At 36.9% G+C, this 20,150-nt stretch overlaps 1 protein-coding gene across 3 annotated transcripts in view; it reads left to right on the top strand.

The window, feature by feature from the left end:
- Positions 1–20,150, top strand: part of oxsr1b (oxidative stress responsive kinase 1b) — an 86,064-nt gene extending 65,914 nt beyond the window's left edge. The window contains exons 6-18 of one of the 3 annotated variants that reach the window (XM_022683073.2): positions 2,722–2,831; positions 4,159–4,260; positions 4,462–4,595; positions 5,648–5,696; positions 6,353–6,418; positions 7,893–8,015; positions 11,184–11,219; positions 11,315–11,446; positions 12,586–12,644; positions 13,666–13,718; positions 13,896–13,964; positions 14,286–14,350; positions 16,050–20,150. In XM_022683073.2, coding sequence (XP_022538794.1) covers positions 2,722–2,831; positions 4,159–4,260; positions 4,462–4,595; positions 5,648–5,696; positions 6,353–6,418; positions 7,893–8,015; positions 11,184–11,219; positions 11,315–11,446; positions 12,586–12,644; positions 13,666–13,718; positions 13,896–13,964; positions 14,286–14,350; positions 16,050–16,124 — 1,073 coding nt within the window. In that variant the 3' untranslated portion in view covers positions 16,125–20,150. The other 2 variants (XM_022683076.2, XM_049485869.1) reach the window with 2 other exon arrangements.

The following is a 20,150-nucleotide window of genomic DNA, read 5'->3' as shown; positions in this document are numbered from 1 at the left end:
CGCAGAGCTTGATCATGTTTAGAACCGTTTTTTTTTTTTTACTCTGTGGTCCTGTAGAATAAGCTTTTTTGGCATGCTGGCACTGTTCAGTACCTGCCCAATACCATTCCTACAGTAAAGCATGGTGGTGGCAGCATAATTCTATGGGACAGGGTGACTAGATGGAGTTGAGGGAAAGCTGAAGGGAGCAAATCCTGATCCAGAGTGGGTTAAAGGAGCCTATACAAGCAGCCAGGGCACATTTTACTTTATTATTCTTTCGAAAAGTAACTGTGTCTCGTTTTCTCTCCAATTTGTAATGTCAATGACCCCACTCTCATTAGGACCCCCTGCTGATGAAGCATCACCGTGTAGCCAGTGTTTCTCAGAGGAAAGCACAGCAACTCAGCTTTAATTCATTAGCTAACAGACTCCTGTGATGACTGACATCACAATAGAAGTGATTGGGGGAGAGAGAGCATGGCCTCCTGCTTTCTCAGACTCTGGCTGCTGATGGCAAGCAGTGAGATCAACCATTCAAATAAGCAATCATTGTATCATAGACAATCGCAGCTGCTTAATTCTGCTGGACCACACATTTTCATTACATTTTAATTGCATTTGCATTATATAGAGTTTCTCCACACTTCTTTCACATCTCATTTTTACGCACTGAATCAGATGTGACACTTTTTTTGTTGGCGTCACATCAGAGTATACTCTCTCTTTTAAGAGTGTGGATGATATTAAGGATGCAGAGTGAAGCAGGTGTCTCCTCCAGCCGAACGAGGCTCTGTGAGAGGACGAGTCATGGCCAGGTGGTTTTCTGTTCATTCAGTTTAAGAGATTTTCCTCTCTACTCGTACAGACTTGCTCCACTCCTTCTGTCTCATTCTGTCCTGCGCTGTCTTTGTTTGGGCCTTAACCTGAGGCAGTGTGCACCATTTGTGCACTAGATCTTGCACTAGCAGATTTCAGTAAACTTTGTGGTACCAGTAAAATATTTCCATGTCCTGTACAAAGTCTGCACTGTTTTATATATGCTTCTATCCTCTCAAACACTCTTAATGAAAGCAAGAGGACTTTTTTTTTTAACCAGGCAAAGAGGAAAACTTTGAAGATCAAAGTGATGAGAAGAAGAAGAACTAAGTGTAGCAGAGGGGGAGGAGTGGTGAAGGAGGCGGTGGGTGGGTGTGTGTGCTTGTGCACGATACTCCTTCCCATAAACTGTTAAGTGTGTCAGTGGGTCCAGTGAGGATTATTCATTCACTCTGAGCTCCACAGAGAGATCTCTGCTTGATTACAGCTCAGTTAAACAGGCCATTTTTCCATGAGCAAGATAGAAAGCTGTTACTATTTCAATCACTTCAGAGTGGACTGTCACTGTTCATAATCAAATAATGTACTAATTATGTTGACAAATAATTGAGTAATCAGAATATAAATATGGCGATATAATTGGAGATCACAAGGGACGTATAACTGGTCGTAACTGGGAATAGTAACACTGTGCATAACCCTATGAATAATAAAAAAAAAAATTAAACTTTGATTAAAATGGTAACTTTACTGCTCATTTGGTAATAGTAACTATACTACAGCTCTGGAAAAATAAGAGATCACTTCAGTTTCTGAATCAGTTTCTCTGATTTTGCTTTTTATAGGTATATATTTGAGTAAAATGAACATTGTTGTTTTATTCTATAAACTACAGACAACATTTCTCCCAAATTCCAGATAAAAATATTGTCTTTTAGAGCATTTATTTGCAGAAAATGAGAAATAAAAAGAGACAGAGCCTTCAACCCTAAATAACACAAAGAAAACAAGTTCATATTCATAAAGTTTTAAGAGTTCAGAAATCAATATTTGGTGGAATAACCCTGGTTTTTAATCAGTTTTTGTCATGCATTTTGGCATGTTCTCATCCAAAAGTCTTACACACTGCTTATGGATAACTTTTTGCCTGCACTCCAGGTGCAAAGATTCCAGCACTTCAGTTTGATTTTATGGTTTGTGATCATCCATCTTCCTCTTGATAATATTCCAGAGTTTTTCAATTTGGTAAAATCAAAGAAACTCATCATTTTTAAGTGGTCTCTTATTTTCTTTCCAGAGCTGTATATTCTTAAGTCTTAATGTATATGATAATGCAAGGTTTCTAGTAGTCATCAACATTTTTAATATAATAAAAAAAAGAAAGAAAGAAAGAAAGAAAGAAAGAAAAATACATAATAGACAAATGGGTACAGTGACAATACATGTAATATTGTGCCCCTGAGCATTATGTTGCAGTTTCTCAGACAAGGATTACGTTTAGTCACAGACTATTGTTTTTGTTCAAAATGCAGTTCAGTCCAAGACTAGGCTTAGTTCATTTATGGGAAATTGCTCTTATATGTAAAGCTATGGTTTATTTTTTTTTTACTCATTTTCATTTCCATCCTGCAGCTAGTCGTATTAAAATAAATCTGGGGATGCTGGTGGAACTGAAGAAATCTATACAGTGACCCAGAACACAATCCTACCACTGACTTTATGCTTGTTTTATTTTACTGTAATTGTTTTAAGTGTATCTAACAAATTTCCCCTGGGCAGTTTTATATTTTGGAGCTGTTGCGGCTTGATCAGACTTTTTTTTTTTTTTTTTTTTTTTTGGAAAGCCTTATAGTGTGGCTGAGCCAAAGATCTTGATTTATTATTATTTTTTTTTTGTAAGAATTTCTTTTGTTCTTTCTCTAGACTTTGGTGTAAGTGCCTTCTTATCCACCGGCGGTGACATCACCAGAAACAAAGTACGCAAGACGTTTGTTGGGACACCATGCTGGATGGCTCCGGAAGTCATGGAGCAGGTAGACTTCCTTTTTTTGCTCCTTGGTTTGCTTATTCTCTGACGCACACTGAGACACACACACACTCCATTCGTCAGTTACAGTGATGTGTGAGCGTGATACAATTTCAGTGAGGAATGGAGCTGTACAGGATTTAGTTCAAGGCAGGACAAGGGTGGAGAATCAGAACTGACTAACACTGTTACGTCCAGTGACACATTTTCAGCATCATTTCTTGGAAGTAGGGTTGTTCATCAGATGGAACAGTGCCGGTTAGCTGTGAAATTACCTCACTCCTGGTGCCTACAGTAAGAACTATTGGAGCTAGACTCCAAGTGTGGATAAATTACTGTAGTTTTGAACATTATTTATCTAAAATTTCCCTCTGGGTTAATAAAACATCCATCCTTCCTTTCTTCCTTCCTTCCCTTCCTTCCCTTCCTGTCTCATTTCCTTTCTTCCTGTCTCATTTCCTTCCTTCCCTTCCTTCCTGTCTCATTTCCTTCCTTCCCTTCCTTCCTGTCTCATTTCCTTCCTTCCCGTCTCATTTCCTTCCTTTCTGTCTCATTTCCTTCCCTCTTTGCTTCCTTCCTGTCTCATTTTCTTCCCTCTTTGCTTTCTTCCTGTCTCATTTCCTTCCCTCTTTGCTTCCTTACTGTCTCATTTCCTTCCCTCTTTGTTTCCTTCCTGTCTCATTTCCTTCCCTCTTTGTTTCCTTCCTGTCTCATTTCCTTCCCTCTTTGCTTCCTTCGTTCATTGTTTCCCCCTTTCCTTACTTATCCCCTCCCTCCTTTCATATTTATTCATTATTTAACACATGATAGTTTTATTAGGGTAGCTGAAGGCACATATTTGATGATTTTATGTCAAATTTACCATCATTTGATATGAACATTTCTCATGGCTCATATTGTTTTAGCACAGACATCCACTAACGCATTCTTTTTGCAACTATGATTACTAGGTTGGACCAAGCTTTAGAAACAATTCAGAAAATAAAGGGTCTGACTGATATGACATTTTTGTGACAATAATGTGTGTGAATGTAAAATATATATATAGTCTCATATGTTTGTAGACAATATGATTGGATATTGTCAACTGAACTTAAAACGTGTATAATAAAATTAATATAGCTAGTTTAACTTTCGCATTATTACAGAACAATAAAAAGTCAACTTCAGTCTTAGATGTGTGACTGTTGTTTAAAATGAATAATATACAGTTTTTTGATCAAATGTTTCATTAGTGTGAGTGGGATTGTGAATGGATAAGTGAGTGTCTTTTTATAAGATTTTATGGCAGTGTTTGGGAAAGCTGTGCTGTGTGTGTTTCTCTTTCTGTAAAGGTGAAGGGTTATGACTTCAAAGCCGATATCTGGAGTTTCGGGATCACAGCCATAGAGCTGGCCACAGGAGCCGCTCCTTACCACAAATACCCTCCTATGAAAGTAAGTGAAGACAGACCTTATATTGGCGTGCGCCAGTGTACTCTCCTCTGGGGGTTAATACTAGCTTTTATAATGGTCATAAACAGACACTTATGAGGTGGGCAGTTTTATAAACGTTATTGTATTGGATTGTATTGTTTGGTACCAACAGGGGATATTTTAGTGTAAGCTCTTAATTGTCTGCTTTATTGTGTTGTGTAGGTGCTGATGCTGACCCTGCAGAATGATCCTCCTACACTGGAGACGGGCATCACAGACAAAGAGATGGTGAAGAAGTACGGGAAATCCCTGAGGAAGATGGTCTCGCTGTGTTTGCAGAAGGATCCAGAGAAAAGGTGACTGAATGAGAAGCTTTTGTTTCCTCTCAGAGTGTGTATGTTGATATAAATTTAAATTAAAAGGCATTGCTCATGAAGTCGTTTAATAGAAAGTGCAACAGAGACTGTTTTACATAGTTTCATGATGATTTAATGTGGTAAGTTGAATAAGGTAGATTTGTATTTATATTTCTTTGTGAGGATGCACTCGACAGAAAGTATTTTGCTGTACTGATTACTATTTATTTATTTATTCCAAATGTTGTATGATACATGGCACATGCCCTGCGGTCCCATTGTAATTTTCAGCAAGTTTGGCTGAGTGTTCATCAGCATATATTGGAAAAAAAACAGATTCTGTGTTCCTTCTGTCTCAGACTTTATATTCTTGGACGTTCTCTGAAGGGATTCACTGAACTGGCAAAAGTTCCAGCATATAATGATGAGGATATCATTTAGGAAATTGGAAAAATGGATAAATATCACAAATGGCAAGAAATACGTACATGAATATCTTAAGGAATGAGGGTAAATCACTTATTATTATGTCGTGCTGCATTACCCTTTAAAACTATCAGAAGTTATGCAAAAAAATGTAAAAATGGTGTCATTATTAGAGCACAATTTAGATTTAGATTTGACAGTTTTTTTCTTTAAGATTTTGTTTAAGATTTATTTCAAAATTTCTTTTATTTTTCTCCCCAAATTAGCTAGGTTGATTGTCCCAACCATTTAGCTGCTACAACTGTCAGCTTTATATACCCCATCACTAGTGATTCCACAACACTAGGAGGGTGGTGACTAGTGTTTTTTTTATTTTATTTTATTTTATTTTTATTTTTTTTTAATTTCTGGTCAAAAATAACGTCTAAAATTGTCATTGTGCTTTTTTTTACGCTCAATTAATCCTCATAATAATCTGTAGTTTATTGTGTGCTAATAGGTTGGTAGTGGCCATGTTGTTTATTTGTGATATTTGCTTTTTTCCCCCCCCAGTGATTCTCATAAATAAATATAAATAGAGCTGTCTTCATGCTCTTCTTTCTTCTCTGCTTTTCTTTTCTTTCCAGGCCAACATCATTAGAGCTTTTAAAACACAAATTCTTCCAGAAAGCGAAGGTAAGAGACTTTGTTCTGTATTTTGTTGAGATGCTCTGTGTGTGTACATATGTGTTTACCCAAGTTTACGTGAATCTGAGCTGAGGTCAGTCCAGCATTCCTGTCATTACTGGGCAAGCGCTGGGCTTCTGAACAAAAGCAGGGATAAGCAGCCTCAGAGCCCCTTCCGGCCGCCTGACACGCTCCACGCCAGCACCCGGAGTGCCCTTTCAGCAGTTTGGGCGAGCCCAGTCTACTGTGTGTCAGAGCGCACTCCTGTGTTCAGCGGCTAGTACAGCTCCTTCTGATTATTAACCATTACTGCTGGAGGCCACCAGAGGGCCCATATGAGCTAAATTCAAAGAATCTCGCTGTGTTATGACATCTGACAAAATCTATTCAATAGTAAACACAAGAGTGGTATCCGTATTAATTAATTTAAAACAGCAGTAACCCAATAGCAGTGGTTAGAATCAGATAAAGCTGTGCTATAATGTGCTGTATTAGTTTTTATCTACACATCTAGACCTATTTTTTTTATGTTTGAGTCACAGTCAGTCAGACTGATATCTTATAACTATGAAGAACAAACTGTTATTTTATTTTCAGGCTGTGTTTTTGATAACATGTTTTGTTTGTTACTAATTCCTTACTGCTATTCCTGTTTCCTCTGGTAGAATAATGAATTTCTACAAGAGAAGCTCCTACAGAAAGCACCTACAATATCAGAAAGGTCGAAAAAGGTGAGACCAAGTTGTTGGCTTTGTTTTAATTTCTTTCTCTTCTAGCTAAGGGAAATAAAGAATAAAGAAAGGTATCTGTGATCAGTTGCGAAATTTGCTGTAGTGAAGTATAGATTTTATTACAGTACTGGGATTACAGTATTCTTTTGTATTTTCCTACCAGTCAACACAGCAGCCATTCAGACTTACAAGGTCTTGTTATCAGAGATTTATAGTAACAAAGTAGTAGAACTACTTCACAACTGTACTTAAGTACTAAAATGCTGTATCTGTATCTACTGAACTATTATTTTTTTTGATGAGTTTACTGTATTTGTCACACTATAAGGAGCACTTATAATCCTTTAATTTTCCATAAATAATTTCTCTTATAGTTCAGTGCGTCTTATGTATGAATTCTACCAGTCATGTTGTAAGGAACAATAAAGCCACTCTGCTGAAGTACAGCGTTATACAGGAGTTTTAGTGAAGTTTCTCCAGCACCAAGGCTGGAGCAGTATTACCATTAGCCGCTAATTGCAGTAAGCACATTGCAGTAAGATCTTTCGCCGCTCAGAGGTGAGTTTATTGGACTGTAGCCTTCGTTTTTACCGTGTTAATAAAAGCTACGTGGGATGAATTGTTAGATAATATCACCCTGGCTTACCTAAACGTTTTGTGCTAACTGCGGCTAGTGCTGCTGCTAATCACACAGTTGAAAATACTGTAAATCTAAACTTATTGTAAATAAACGGAAGTGCTTTACTCATCCAAATAAACTGTTTACAGGAGAGAAATCTGTGTAGATTACTCAGAGACACCCTTGTTCCTTACTATCGTTACTTAAAATACCCTTTTTTTAATCCGGTGCGCCTTATGTAGGAATATAGACCAGAAAATAGATGTTCATTGATCGTACACCTTATCACGCTGCGCCTTATAGTCTGAAAAATACAGTATTACTTTTACTCTGATACATTTTTTGTGCTGCATCGTTACTCGTTACAATTATAAAAATGTTAGGAACCATTCCAAACCCACATTATCACTGAAGGCAGAGTGGTAGATGATCTGCACTGTCACCAGGTTTGATGAAGCTCCTCATTATTGAGTGAATTATACGATTAGCCTGATCTTATAATAAGAGCTCCCTGCTCCTGTTCTGCCTTCACTCTGAGAACTTTCCACTGCTTATGTAATAACTACATAAAATAACACAGTACTGTACATTTACTTTCAGTACTTCAGTAGTAAATTTTACAATACACTACTTGCAATACTTAAGTACAAAAAATGTTAAATACTTTACTACTTCCACTTAAATGTGGAGCTTAAAGAACACTTCAGCATCTACTCAAGTCACTTTTGTAATAGAGCACTTGTACTTTTACCCACGTTTTTGTCTGTAGTACTTTATACATATCTGCTTGTTATAAAAGTGATTTTTTTTTAGACAGGTTCATAAATTTCAGAACTTTATTCTCTCTGTGTGTAGGTGAGGCGAGTTCCCGGATCCAGCGGCAGGTTGCATAAAACAGAAGATGGTGAATGGGAGTGGAGTGATGATGAGCTGGATGAGGAGAGCGAGGAAGGCAAAGCCGCTGTTGCTGCTTTACGGGTAAAACTAGTGGCACAAGTAGTGTGTTGTTTGTCTGTCTCTACAGTGTTTTCTGCCTTTTCTCCCAGTGTGTAGTACTTTAACACTGAGTAACATTAGTGGAACGAGTCAGTGCTGGTCAGTCATGTAGTCACTGCTCTTGTTCATGTTGAGAACGTCTGTATTTGTGTTTGTGTTGAGATGTGTGTTTTGTGTTTGACACTAAAGGAGCAGCCACCCAAGTGGGTTAATGCACCACGGCGACAAGTGCGCTTCTCTCAGCCCCTGGAAGTGCCCCCAGCCAGGGTTGTGCTTTTCTCCCTCATATACAGATGGCTACACTAACAAGGAAACACTCCCATATTACAGTGGTTATGATACTGATATTTTGTCAGGGTTCCCACACATCCTGAGAAACAAAGTTTTTTGAAGAAAAAATAAATGTATGTATAAGTAAGATCTTGGAAAGATCTGAGATTGCATATTTTAGAAAATGATATAAAATCAGTTTAAACTGATGCTTGTACTAGACTCAATGGGCCTTATTCATGAAACTATTGAGCAAAATGTGAATACTGTTGGACCCTTTAACTTTCCAACAGGTTCACAAACGCTGAGTAAACACCAAATTTGTGTATATGTGAAAACCTATGGTTCACAAATAGAGCTAATGTACAGTTTTTCAAAACCTTTACTACCATAAAAATGACAATCTATAAATTAAAAATAGACATGTATGATTCTATAGTCCTCCTTATGCCCATATATATTTGCCCCTCTGGGTCTAATCTCACTATTCATTTACAGAAATGAACAGAGATTTAATCATGTTCTGTGGTAAATAAAATTGTTCACTGGATTAAAAAGTCAAAATATAAGTAATGTATTTTATGATAAATCTTTCCACATTAAGTAACCAATTGGCATGTGTTAAAAAAGAAGCACCCGTTGGCCTGTTGCAAAATTTGCAATTGTGAAAAATATACAGCAGTAATCTTTTGATTATAGTAAAATTACAGTTTTTTTTATTATTTTTCTACTGTTCACCATAGCAGTCATTCAGGCTGTTGGTCTTGGTGTTTTAAAAAGTGATTATAAAAAGTGATTTTGAAGAAAAGGTCATAAATCTAAGAAAATACGCAGTTGTCCAGTTGTTTGCTGGATAGGTGTAATTTTATTTGATTAAAAAAAAAAGCAGGTGTACATCTTCCTTACAAACATCTTATTAAAACTTTAAAGAGTGTGCACATTTATAAAATGTCTTTTAGGAAGGATTTACATGCAAATTTCTGCTTGTTTGTCAGGAGTTAGCCTGTTGACATTAAATTATATGTTTATTGTTATATTATAAAAGTAATGGAAAAGTCCTAAAAAAAAATCCTAAAAAGAGTGGGAACCCTGATTGTCCTGAACAAGTGAAATGATACGAGTATTTGAAAAATCTGTGTGATCTTTCCATCAGACTTTAATCTCTAAATAACTGTAAAATAACAATTCAAGCTTGACTTGTTTTGACAAGCTTGTTTTGCAGCTTTGGAAAGTAAGCTGAGCTTAACGTCTTCTGCCATTAATAGCATTTTACCCAGACCATTCCTGCAGGAGGAAGTCTGATACACAGGACTTGTTATTTAATTAAGATCAAATAATGGGAGTGTGGATCCTGGAAGCCATCTGTATATATTGTTTTGGCAGCTCACATTTATTAAATCAGTATTACTTTTTTAACCAACCAGTGTGAACTCTCTTAACTGCTGAGTAATCAGAATGACACTTTCTAAAGGTGAACCACTAACAGCACAAAGTCAGGTAAAATGTATATGTCACAGTTGTGTTATTAGTGCAATTAGTTAGATTTAATTTAATTAGATTTTTGACCTTAATGTAGCTATACTGGAATAACAAGAACATCTCAAAAAGTCAAAAGTCTTTTTTTTTTTTTTTTTTTTTTAAGATATAGAGTGAGAGAGAGTGGACTGTGAGTGTCCTATGCTATGCTATGGATGACGAGTGTTTTAGCTGATTAATAAATATTAATAAAACCCTGCATATCCCTACTGTCCCTCACTACTTGTTTTGTACTTAGCCTAACCAGTGGTAAATGTTTTGTTATGATGAGAAATAAACTAAATCTAGATTATAGATAGCCTTTCAGTCTCTAATATTTATAGGCTTATTAAGTTGTCCCAATTCAGTAAACAAAAACATTTTTTGATTTTCTTGAAACATGATAATTGCTGGTTACTGGGAATTCCAGTGTGTGCAGATGACTGTAATGTGACTCATCTTTTGCTTCAGTCACAGTTTCACTGCAGGTGATGTCATTAGTCAGGTTTCCTTTAGGCTGTTCACAATAAGTAGAATTTCTTCTTTCTCTTCTTCTTCTTCTTTTTTTTCTTCTTCTTTTTTCTCTTCTTCTTCTTTCTCTTTCTCTTTCTTTTGAACAATGATTCTAATTAGAATATTTTGTAAAACCATTTCAGTCATTATGTGTTATCCATGTGGTGCTTTGAATAAGCCTTTGTTGAAAAAGACAGACAAACTTTACACATCATAAACTCCTAATATCTTGTAGGAAGGTTTCCCAAAAGAGTTTAAGGAAAGGACTCCATATTAAATGGTGGTTAAGTGGGACACTAAAAAAGTTTTATTATTTCTGTACAGCCACTCCGTATGTTGAGATTTTTATTTTACTGAATATATTACAAATATAAAACATGCTAATTAAACTAAAGTGTGTGCAATGCCTTTATAACCATTACAGCACTTGGTCATCTAACAATGTTCCCAACACACATTACTGGAAAGCAACTGTTTAAAGGAATACTTCAGCATTTTCCAGCCTAATCTCTGGTTGGTACATCTGTAGTATATGATTTATTCAATTAAAAAAAGATTTGTAGTAAAATAATTAGTAAAAATACTTAGTAAAAATACAGGAAAAAGCTGCCAATTCTAAACAGACCAGCAATCGCAGTGAGGATGTGCTTTGGCTAATGCCCACAGGCACACATCGTCCATTATCATCAGTCATACACTGCAGATACACTAGCTGGAGGTTAGGTGCTTGTATTCCTTTGAAAGCTCATTATAACATTATAACACTTCTAAAATAAAATAGTGTAATATGACTCATTACAAGCGTGAGATTATCCTTTGTCTCATTCCTCTTTCTCTCTCTGTCTCCCCCAGTCTCCGAGAGTAAAGGAGGGATCTCAGAACTCAGAGGTGGGTGTTAAGGTTTTTTTTTTTTTCTTGCCCTCAGTTCTATCCTTCATCCTAAATGAAGCCGGTAGTAATGTAGTCCGTTATAAATCTTTTAGCTTTTCCAGCCAACAGAGCCTTTCAGCAGCCACCTCCAGCCTGGCGTCCCCGGCCCGGCAGAAGTACCTCAGTCTGGTGGTCAGCCCAGCGCTCCTGCACAAGCCCTGCCTGTTTCCACCAACCCAGCCCAGGTAACACTGCAGAGATATAAAGTGCTCAGACTCACATTTTCCCTTTTGATCTCCTTCGTTTATGTGTTTATGTATTTAAAAAGATTGATGTGGGATACAAAGCTTCAAAAACATTCCCTTAAAGGGGTAAAATGGACTTTTGGTGTAGTAAAATATTTATAGTTATAAAGAGGAATAACCTTTGTTGATTAGCCCCCCTCTGCTCTCCCGCAGCTTTCTGAGATCCAGTAATTGTATGCTTTTTGCCCGGCACTCTTTATACAAGGCGCTTCAGGGGATCCACTTGCCCCTGCAGATAAACCGCTTTTTACACTGTTATCCAACTCAAAGTAGCTCCACACCTCATTGGTAGAATCCAGACCGATTGGTAGAGTCCTGACATTTTAAAACAAGGCATTGATAAGTTTAAAAATGCACAAGAAGTTTATTAAAAACAACTGTTTACAACCCGTAGCATAAACTAATCTCCGGGCACCGCCATCACAGTACTGATCATGACTTTACTTTAAGATGGCGCCCAGGTGCCGAGTGGTCCAGCGGTCTAAAGCTCTATCATGTTTTACTACACCAAAAGTCAATTTTACACAAGAGTTCTCCTTTAATTCTCCAGTTGACATATTTAATTGCAATTTACACCCACCCATTGTGTTTGCTGTTTTTTTGTAATGTCTTAAAACCAAACACACTGACGCATCTCCACCCATTTATCCCTACCACTCAGTCAGTCAATGCTATTGTGTAAACAGGGCTACAGATCCTTTACATTACAAAAGTAATGTTAAATTCTATCAGAATAATGATAAAAAAAATGTTTCACATGAAAATAAAAACAATAATATAAATTCATTGAACATTATCTTCTACAGTCATTTACTTTGAAGTATGTCATTAAAATCAATTGAATTGGGGTTTACATGTGATTATTTCAGTTTAAAGAGAGTTTACCTGTGACTGATTTACACATAATACTTATTTAGTTCTATAGTTTCAGGTTTTTACAGAATTTTACTGAAAGGTTAGCAAACATTTAAACTTCCTTGTGTAGATCACTGCAGCTTGTAACTATGTTGTAGAATATGTGGGCTGATGGCTGGAAAGCTTTTTCTGTAATCCTCATTCCTCTTACGTTTCACCCACAGGCCCCAGCCCCTGCAAGCGATGCCTCTAATTCACCTATCAGCTTGGTATTAAGGCTGAGGTATGTGCTGTTTGCTTTTGCTTTGGGCCGCCTTGTAATAACCTCACTGCTCTAAAATAACTGTGGGGGTTAGTAATACAGTACGGCATTCAGAGATTGTGGTTGTGAATGATGATGATACTCATGTTTCAGTCTCTTGAGGGGTGTGGTGTTATGATATTTACACTAGATTTACAAACTCAAACATAAAGCATGACCTATGTTTAGGGCTAGGCCGTATGACTAAAAAACTAATGCCTCTATATATTTCAGAGAAATGGGAATATTGTATGATGAAAAACTGGGGATTCACTGTAATTAAGTTTTTTTTTTTCCCAGAAAGCAAGTACACTACTTTTTACAAATTTCATTTAATTTCCCAGTATTTTAATCTTCTATCTTCTATTAACCTTCTATCAAAAATCTCTAATTAAAACCTTAAAATATAATGTTAAAGGATCACTTTTTTTAAACATTAAACATATAGCATACTCTAGATTCAAGTAGTAAAATGATCTATATATCTAAGTTATAGAATAATAATTAAATAATAAATGTAAGGCATTTATTATCATTAATCTGCACTGTTCTGTACTGTTTGCAATGGTGGCATTACTCCAGAAACCAATATAGATGGTAATGGGCATAATAAGCACAACATTATATTGTGGTAATCTACAAAATTGTCTTTAATATATTGCTTAACCCTATGTTTATTACATTTTGGGTGCTTTTTAAAGATAGGCATCATATATTATGCTTTTTGCTGTCAATTTTTTATTTTGCTCTGAAAACCAAATTTACCACTGAAAATGAATAGTGTATATTTACTTAAATACTTAAGAAATGAAATGTTGTACATGGAAAAAAAAAAAGCTACAGTCTGTTAAGTAGGTGTAAATGTCGTTGCTTAAAGTCTTGTATTGGTCACTTAGTGCGTTCACTGCTCTTGATTACAGAATTTGGTGTTTTTAAAAGCACAGGTCTGCAAATCTTTAATCAGAAAGGCTTCTGACCTGTTTTCTCTCTTCTTGTTTGCCAGGAACCTGAAGAAGGAGCTTAACGACATCCGCTTTGAGTTCATGCCTGGCAGAGGTGAGAGGGCTCTTAGTTACTCTTAAACGGTCAATCTCTATGCTACAGAATTAGATAATACTCTATATTCTATTTCATACATTAAAAATAAACATTTATGTGCTTTAGACTAGTTGTGTAATGCAGATAATGGTTAATCTTTTTTTTTTCTCTCTCTTTCTCTCTCTCTCTTTGTAGACACTGCAGACGGCGTGTCCCAGGAGTTGGTGTCAGCAGGCTTGGTAGATGGAAGGGATTTAGTTATAGGTATGTGTGTGTGCTGTGTGTATGTGTGTGTGTGTGTGCAGTGATTTGACTTCTATGTGCTAAATGCCATTAGAGGAAGTAGTGTTGTGTCCCATTAAGGGCCAAAAAAGGAAACACTGACCTGTGTGTGGGGTCTCCTGCAATGCCACTATCAGGCTTTTCTTAAAGCCTTGCAATGAGCACACTGGCCAGTGTTTAGCCTCACTCTGAGGTAATGTCAAGTCTAAAGAAGCGACTAGTCAAAGCACTGAGTCACCATAATGATGATGATCAAATTATGACATCTCTTGTCTAATAATCCTCATTTCTGTGTCTTTCTAGTTGCTGCTAATTTGCAGAAGATAGTTGACGAGCCTCAAACCAATAAGAACGTCACATTTAAGCTGGTGAGTAAAGTGTGTGTTTACACTTCTACTAAAAATGGCAGTAATCTTTTTTTTTATACTACTACTACTACTACTACTACTACTACTACTACAGTTTAACGTTGTCATTCCATATTTTTTCATTCATTTAAAAAAAACGTCTACTTGTGGTCTCTAGAAATAATGAATGCACTGTTGCCTTAAAAATACATTCCAAAAGTCACGGTTATCTTGGTAACTTTTCCATACATAGCAACACAGCGCGAGAGGGGGTGATTTTTCTGGCAGCGGTGCTGAATTGGGCACAACACCGCAATGTTTGTGTACAGGAAGGTTGCATTACTGACATCATCTCGCGCTCACAATGCATGCGCATCGTACCCGAGTCCAAGTAAACCCGGGCACGGTTGCCCCCCAGAGCACTGCTCAATTGACTGGTGTGACTTGCTCTGAACCGTGCCCTGGCACTGCACGCTGAATCGTGCCCTAGCCTACTTGAAGAGGTGGGCCAGGGCACAATTCAGCGTGCCGTGCCTGGGCACGGTTCAGAGCAATCCCTCTAGTCAATTGAGCAGTGCTTTGGGGGGCAACCATTTCCAGGCCCAGCAAGGAGTGCCTAGTGTGAGTACACCCTTAGAGTCTCTGTAAAACACAGAATCCACCGGAGATCCTATGTAAACTTTACACAAGATAGCTCACTAGAGATAGCTAAGTAGCTAGTGTAAACAGAACCCTTTCATTGATTTGATGATTGAATTATAAAACACTGGAATAGGGCAGCTCTAAATACCCATTAATTAGTTAATTTACCCACTGAGTCTCGGTAAAAAGCAGAATCCAGCAGAAAGCAGATGTACACCTGTAGTTATTTACACAAGCTTTAAATATTTATTAATTCGCTAATTTACACTGTTTACTGAATTCTGCTTTTTACAGAGTTATGGTTTGTATTTCAGGCACCTCATTTAAAAGACCATTGGGTCATAGCACAATAATTACAAATGTTCTAAACATACACGCCTACCTATCTCTAATGTGTTATTTGCACAAATAATAACGGAAAAAACATATTCTGCCATTTTGTTCCTAAAGCTGTAAGCTCCTATCTGAAGAGACTGAGTTGCTGCCTGGCTTCAGCTCTGCATGTGGGCGGTCTGGAGCCCAAGTTTGCTGTTTTTGGATGTTTGTTACAGGAGCAGATTAATGTCGCTAGATACCACGGCTACTGTAGCAGTGCGGTGAAATGGACAAAATATCACCATTATATTGCTGTATTGCTGAGGACTTATAATGGTTCATGGACTAATGCTTTGCTTTTATAGCCACTGTTACAAAGTTGGACAAGCTTTAGGGAATGCTGGTAAAATCCAATTTATCCTTTTGAGAAACCGTAACACAGAACAAGCTTACCTTAAGAGAGTATCATTATATAATCGTCTATTCAGCCTGTATATAGTTCGCATTAAAAACACTCTAAAACATATATAAAAATAAAAGATGTTTGATGTGATTTAAAGTGATTTCTCACCATATAAAAAAAAGTTGGGTCATTGGGCAGATTAGGTCATTTAATCATATATTTATTTTACAGCAACATTGATTCCAGCATGTTCTGTTGATGTCTGTCTGATACTGATACGCCACTATGCCTCTGTCTCTATCTGCTGCTGTAGACGTGAGCTGCGTCCGCCTGTAATGTCTGACTGTTCTGTCTCCTCAGGCGTCCGGCGTCGAGGGTTCCGAGATTCCAGACGACGTGAAGCTCATGGGGTTCGCTCAGCTCAGCATCAGTTAAAGTTTGCCTCCATGCGGGGACCATGACTTGCCTAAAAAATGTGAAAAAGAAAAAAATACAGATGAAATGAAAAAAGAAAAAAAACACCAACAGAATGACGTATTCATACTTTACCCCCCTCTTTTCAAACGCCCCTCAGATACCACTGCTGCCAAAGAAACAGTACCGTTGCGTAAGCCCATAGGATTTAATGAAACGTCCCGGCTGCAGGAGGCAGTGAGGGTGAAAGGATATCGTAATCGTAATAGGAATCACTCAATAAAGTTTACAATGTTTGTGTAGAAGGATGCAATTTTTCAAAACCAACCAGTTATCACCTTACATTCTTTCTTTTTCCATTTTCTTTCTGTTCTTTTCTCTCTCTTGTTTTTTTTTTCCTTTAATATATGTCCTACATTTGCACAATCTGAACTAACGCCCTAAAATCTTGATAAATGTAACAATGCCTTATAATCGATAGAGCTACTGAGCGCATGTCCGAGGGGAGGAGAACCCAAATGAATTGTGGAGTTTATCATAGATATGAGCAACTGTGGTTTCAGTTCCTATGGCTAAACTTCTTTTACTTTTACCAGTTCTTTTATTTCTTTTTTTCTTTCTCTTTTGGTCTTGAGAGAAGCAGCTAGAACATACACCCCACCCGCACTCCCCCCTCCGGCATGTCAAACTTATTAGCCTTATCTTGGCCAAAATGTCTGTTTGAAAGCACTCTTTACTCTCTTGGATTATTAGACACTCTATTCGATATTCTCGAGCACCCTTTAGTGTTCTTTTTTGTGTTTTGTTTTATTTAATTATTATGTTTTTGTTGGGCTTTCTCAGCTGCTGTACAGAAACAAATTCCTCGTCCATGTGATGCACTGGATAGTATTTACCACACTGCAGATGTTCTGTGTTTTTTTAGCGGCCACCCTACATACGACATTGCTATCTGGATGTCAAATTCAATGACGCGTTGCTGTTTGTTCAGTCACGCTAAAATCTTCCCAAGAGAAGACAAAAAAATTATTGTTTGTTCTTGTTTGTTTTTGTTTGTTATAAATCTTCTCGGCCCCCGGTTTTAGGTTTAGCGGGTTTTAGCTCTTGTGTACAGTCTTGTGTGGAAATGTTGCAAGTAAACTCCACCCTAAATCACAAGTCTTTTAAAAGTTTTCTTTTGTTGTTTCTCAGAAAGAACACTTCTACACAGCCTCCGTACATCTCACGATAAAAAAAAAAATAAAAAATGAAACCTCGTATTACTCCATGGAATTAAGTTATTGGTTTTATATTACAGCGATGTTATACCTGTTGGATAAAAAAAAAACAACAACAACTATCTATCTGGTGTTGGCTTTTGTCTCTGTTTTCTGGAGTCTGTTTCTCATTGGCTGATGTGGCTGAACCAGTACTTGATTGATTGAATCTTCTCTTGTCTGTAAATAACGTGATTTTGGGTTTTGATTATTATTTTGTTTGTTTGTTTCACTCATTGCCTTTTTGTCCTTTACGGGATACGGTGGTGGGGCGTGACACTGGCTGCCAAAGAACACCAAGTTTCGGCTTTTTCTTTAGTTTTCTTTGCCCTCGTCTGAGCTGGTGTGGCTGTTTTCCTTTCAGTGTGGAGGACGTCTGTCTAATGTTTTCAGCGCCTGTGGCTCGATACCACGGCTACTGTAGCAGTGCGGGAAACGACAGTTCAGCCTTTATGTGTAACAGATGGAGCGGTGCACTTATAGGGCTGTGGTGAAATGGACAAAGTGTCACCATTATTTTGCTGTATTGCTGAGGAATTATTATGTTGGTCCACCCACTAATGCTTCGCTTTTGTAGCTACTGTTGCAAAGTTGGACAAGATTAAGGGAATGCTGGTAAAAATCCCATTTAGCCTTTTGAGAAACTGTAACACAGAACAAGCTTTACTTACAAGAGTATTATAATTATATAATAGTTTAGTATATTTAGCCTGCATAGGGTTGGACATAATTAGTATAAAGATAGACATAATTCAATTTGATGCAATGTCATCAGCATCATCTTAACAGCATACCATGTTAAAATATTAATAGTGTATCCTAAATTCAGGTATTAAGATGTCAATATAATGAAATGTGTACCTTAAACACAGATCAAATTCATATTTACTAAATATATACAGAATTTAGCGTCCAGTGTTTGCATATTAAAAAAAAAACAAAAAAAACATCTTATTATTTGGGCTCAGTGAATGAATGAATGAATAAATAAAAAAATTAGAAGCTATCATTATGCTCCAGCATAACTGAATAATTCTAAAGATCCCAACCCCTAAAGTTTCTAAACGAAAAATTAAAAGCCCAGTCGTTTGGCCGCATCCGTCACACAAGCTCCTCCCACTCCCTGCCATACTGTACTCTGATAGGCTGCATCAAGATCCTCCATAAGAGACCTGTTGGAAGAGATTGAGGCCCATAATGGCAATTCAAAGCCTGAAACACAGGTTTTCTCTACACTGTACATATTTTTCAATATGTGCTAAAACAAATAATTATACTCACATAAAACATAAAACTCAAAACCAGATCTTTACCATCACTCTGAAATACTTACCCAACTTGAAAACAGTTAATGATGGACTGCATTTGTGGGTGGCGCGTATACAGGCCAGTGGTGAACCCTGGCTATGTGGTGTGAAGGTTAAAAAGACTGACCTGTATTATTTTGACCCAAATCATTCATTTTGTTGGTTTGTTGCCTTGATTGGTCTGAACACTTTTAGAAATTATGTCTAGCGACTCGTCTGGAGCATCTAATATGTGATTTGTCCAGTTGGAACAAACAGGAAAAGAACAAAAAGTTTTTTTTTTTTTTTCTTCTTCTCAGAGGGCTCATTTGCATATCTCATCCAAATTAACAGAAGTGAATAACAGCTACTTGACACACGCAGAGAGTTAGAACGTCTATAAACATCAGATACGTATTTGTGATTCTGTTTCTAAGTTTCTTTGATTTTATCGTCAGTCCACAGACTGATGTATCCTGTCTGATTGCTCTGTTGTATTTCTCACTCTGGTGAACCAGTACCTGCTGTACCAGTCGACATTGTGGTACTTTTTTTTTTCTTCTTCTTCTTCTTAAATGAACATGTTATAGAGTCATTCTATCTGTCATTTTTCTGTGGGAATTTGAGAGATAACTGCACATTGTCGTTAGCATCTGGACGCCAGCATTTGGGATATTTTGAATCGGAAAAGATGATTTTTCGGTTGTGTTTTTTGCGCAGACAGAAGAAACTCACGTCTTGATTCTTCTTTTCTGGGTTTAATGTTTGCATTGGAGGCTCTTAAAAAATGAGCTGCAAATTCTAAGCAGCCTCTAGTTTCTAGTAACTTTGTTCATATACATGTATTTTTAGCATCAATGACATTTTGAGCAGAAATCGATTGTTTCTGTGGTGTTTTTGATTAATAGTTCCAAGATGAATTCACTAACCATTGCCATTTCAGGTTTAGGATGAACTTTTCATGTTATGGCAAATATCATTTACTTAGAATCACTCCAGACTCGACTTCAATTGCAGGATAGGCATAATGAAATTAAGTGTAATAATGAATATTTATGGTTACCCTTGTATTCTGATGTGATTTCGTAAATTCCATCTAGAAAATGAACAAAAAAAAATATGTACACAGATTTCTAGTTTATTGTGCCATTCACCTACGTTCAATCTCTATGGTTTGACTAAATTTGTGATTATTGATTTTTTTTTTTTTTTTTTGAGTGAAATCTACAATACAGTGAGCTCTTCACCCACTGATAAACATTGGGTCCCTCCACCCCCTTTTTCTTTGCTGAACTATATTATTATGATAACGATGCTGTAGTATTTGGACAGACTACCTTCACACTCTATTATAGGCAATAACACAAAACTGTAATATATTTAATTTTTTTTTTCTTTAATTCTTAGGTTTTTATTTTCAGTTCACTCATTCTTGCTCTTGTTGGTTTTGAACTTCAAAGCATGTTTCTCTGATTATTTTAAATCAATAAAGAATGAACATATCA

The sequence above is a fragment of the Astyanax mexicanus genome, chromosome 1, assembly GCF_023375975.1.
Source record: "Astyanax mexicanus isolate ESR-SI-001 chromosome 1, AstMex3_surface, whole genome shotgun sequence".
Taxonomy (NCBI): Eukaryota; Metazoa; Chordata; class Actinopteri; order Characiformes; family Acestrorhamphidae; genus Astyanax; species Astyanax mexicanus.
The sequence above is the reverse complement of the archived record's forward strand: the minus strand, read 5'-3'. Positions and strand labels throughout refer to the sequence as shown.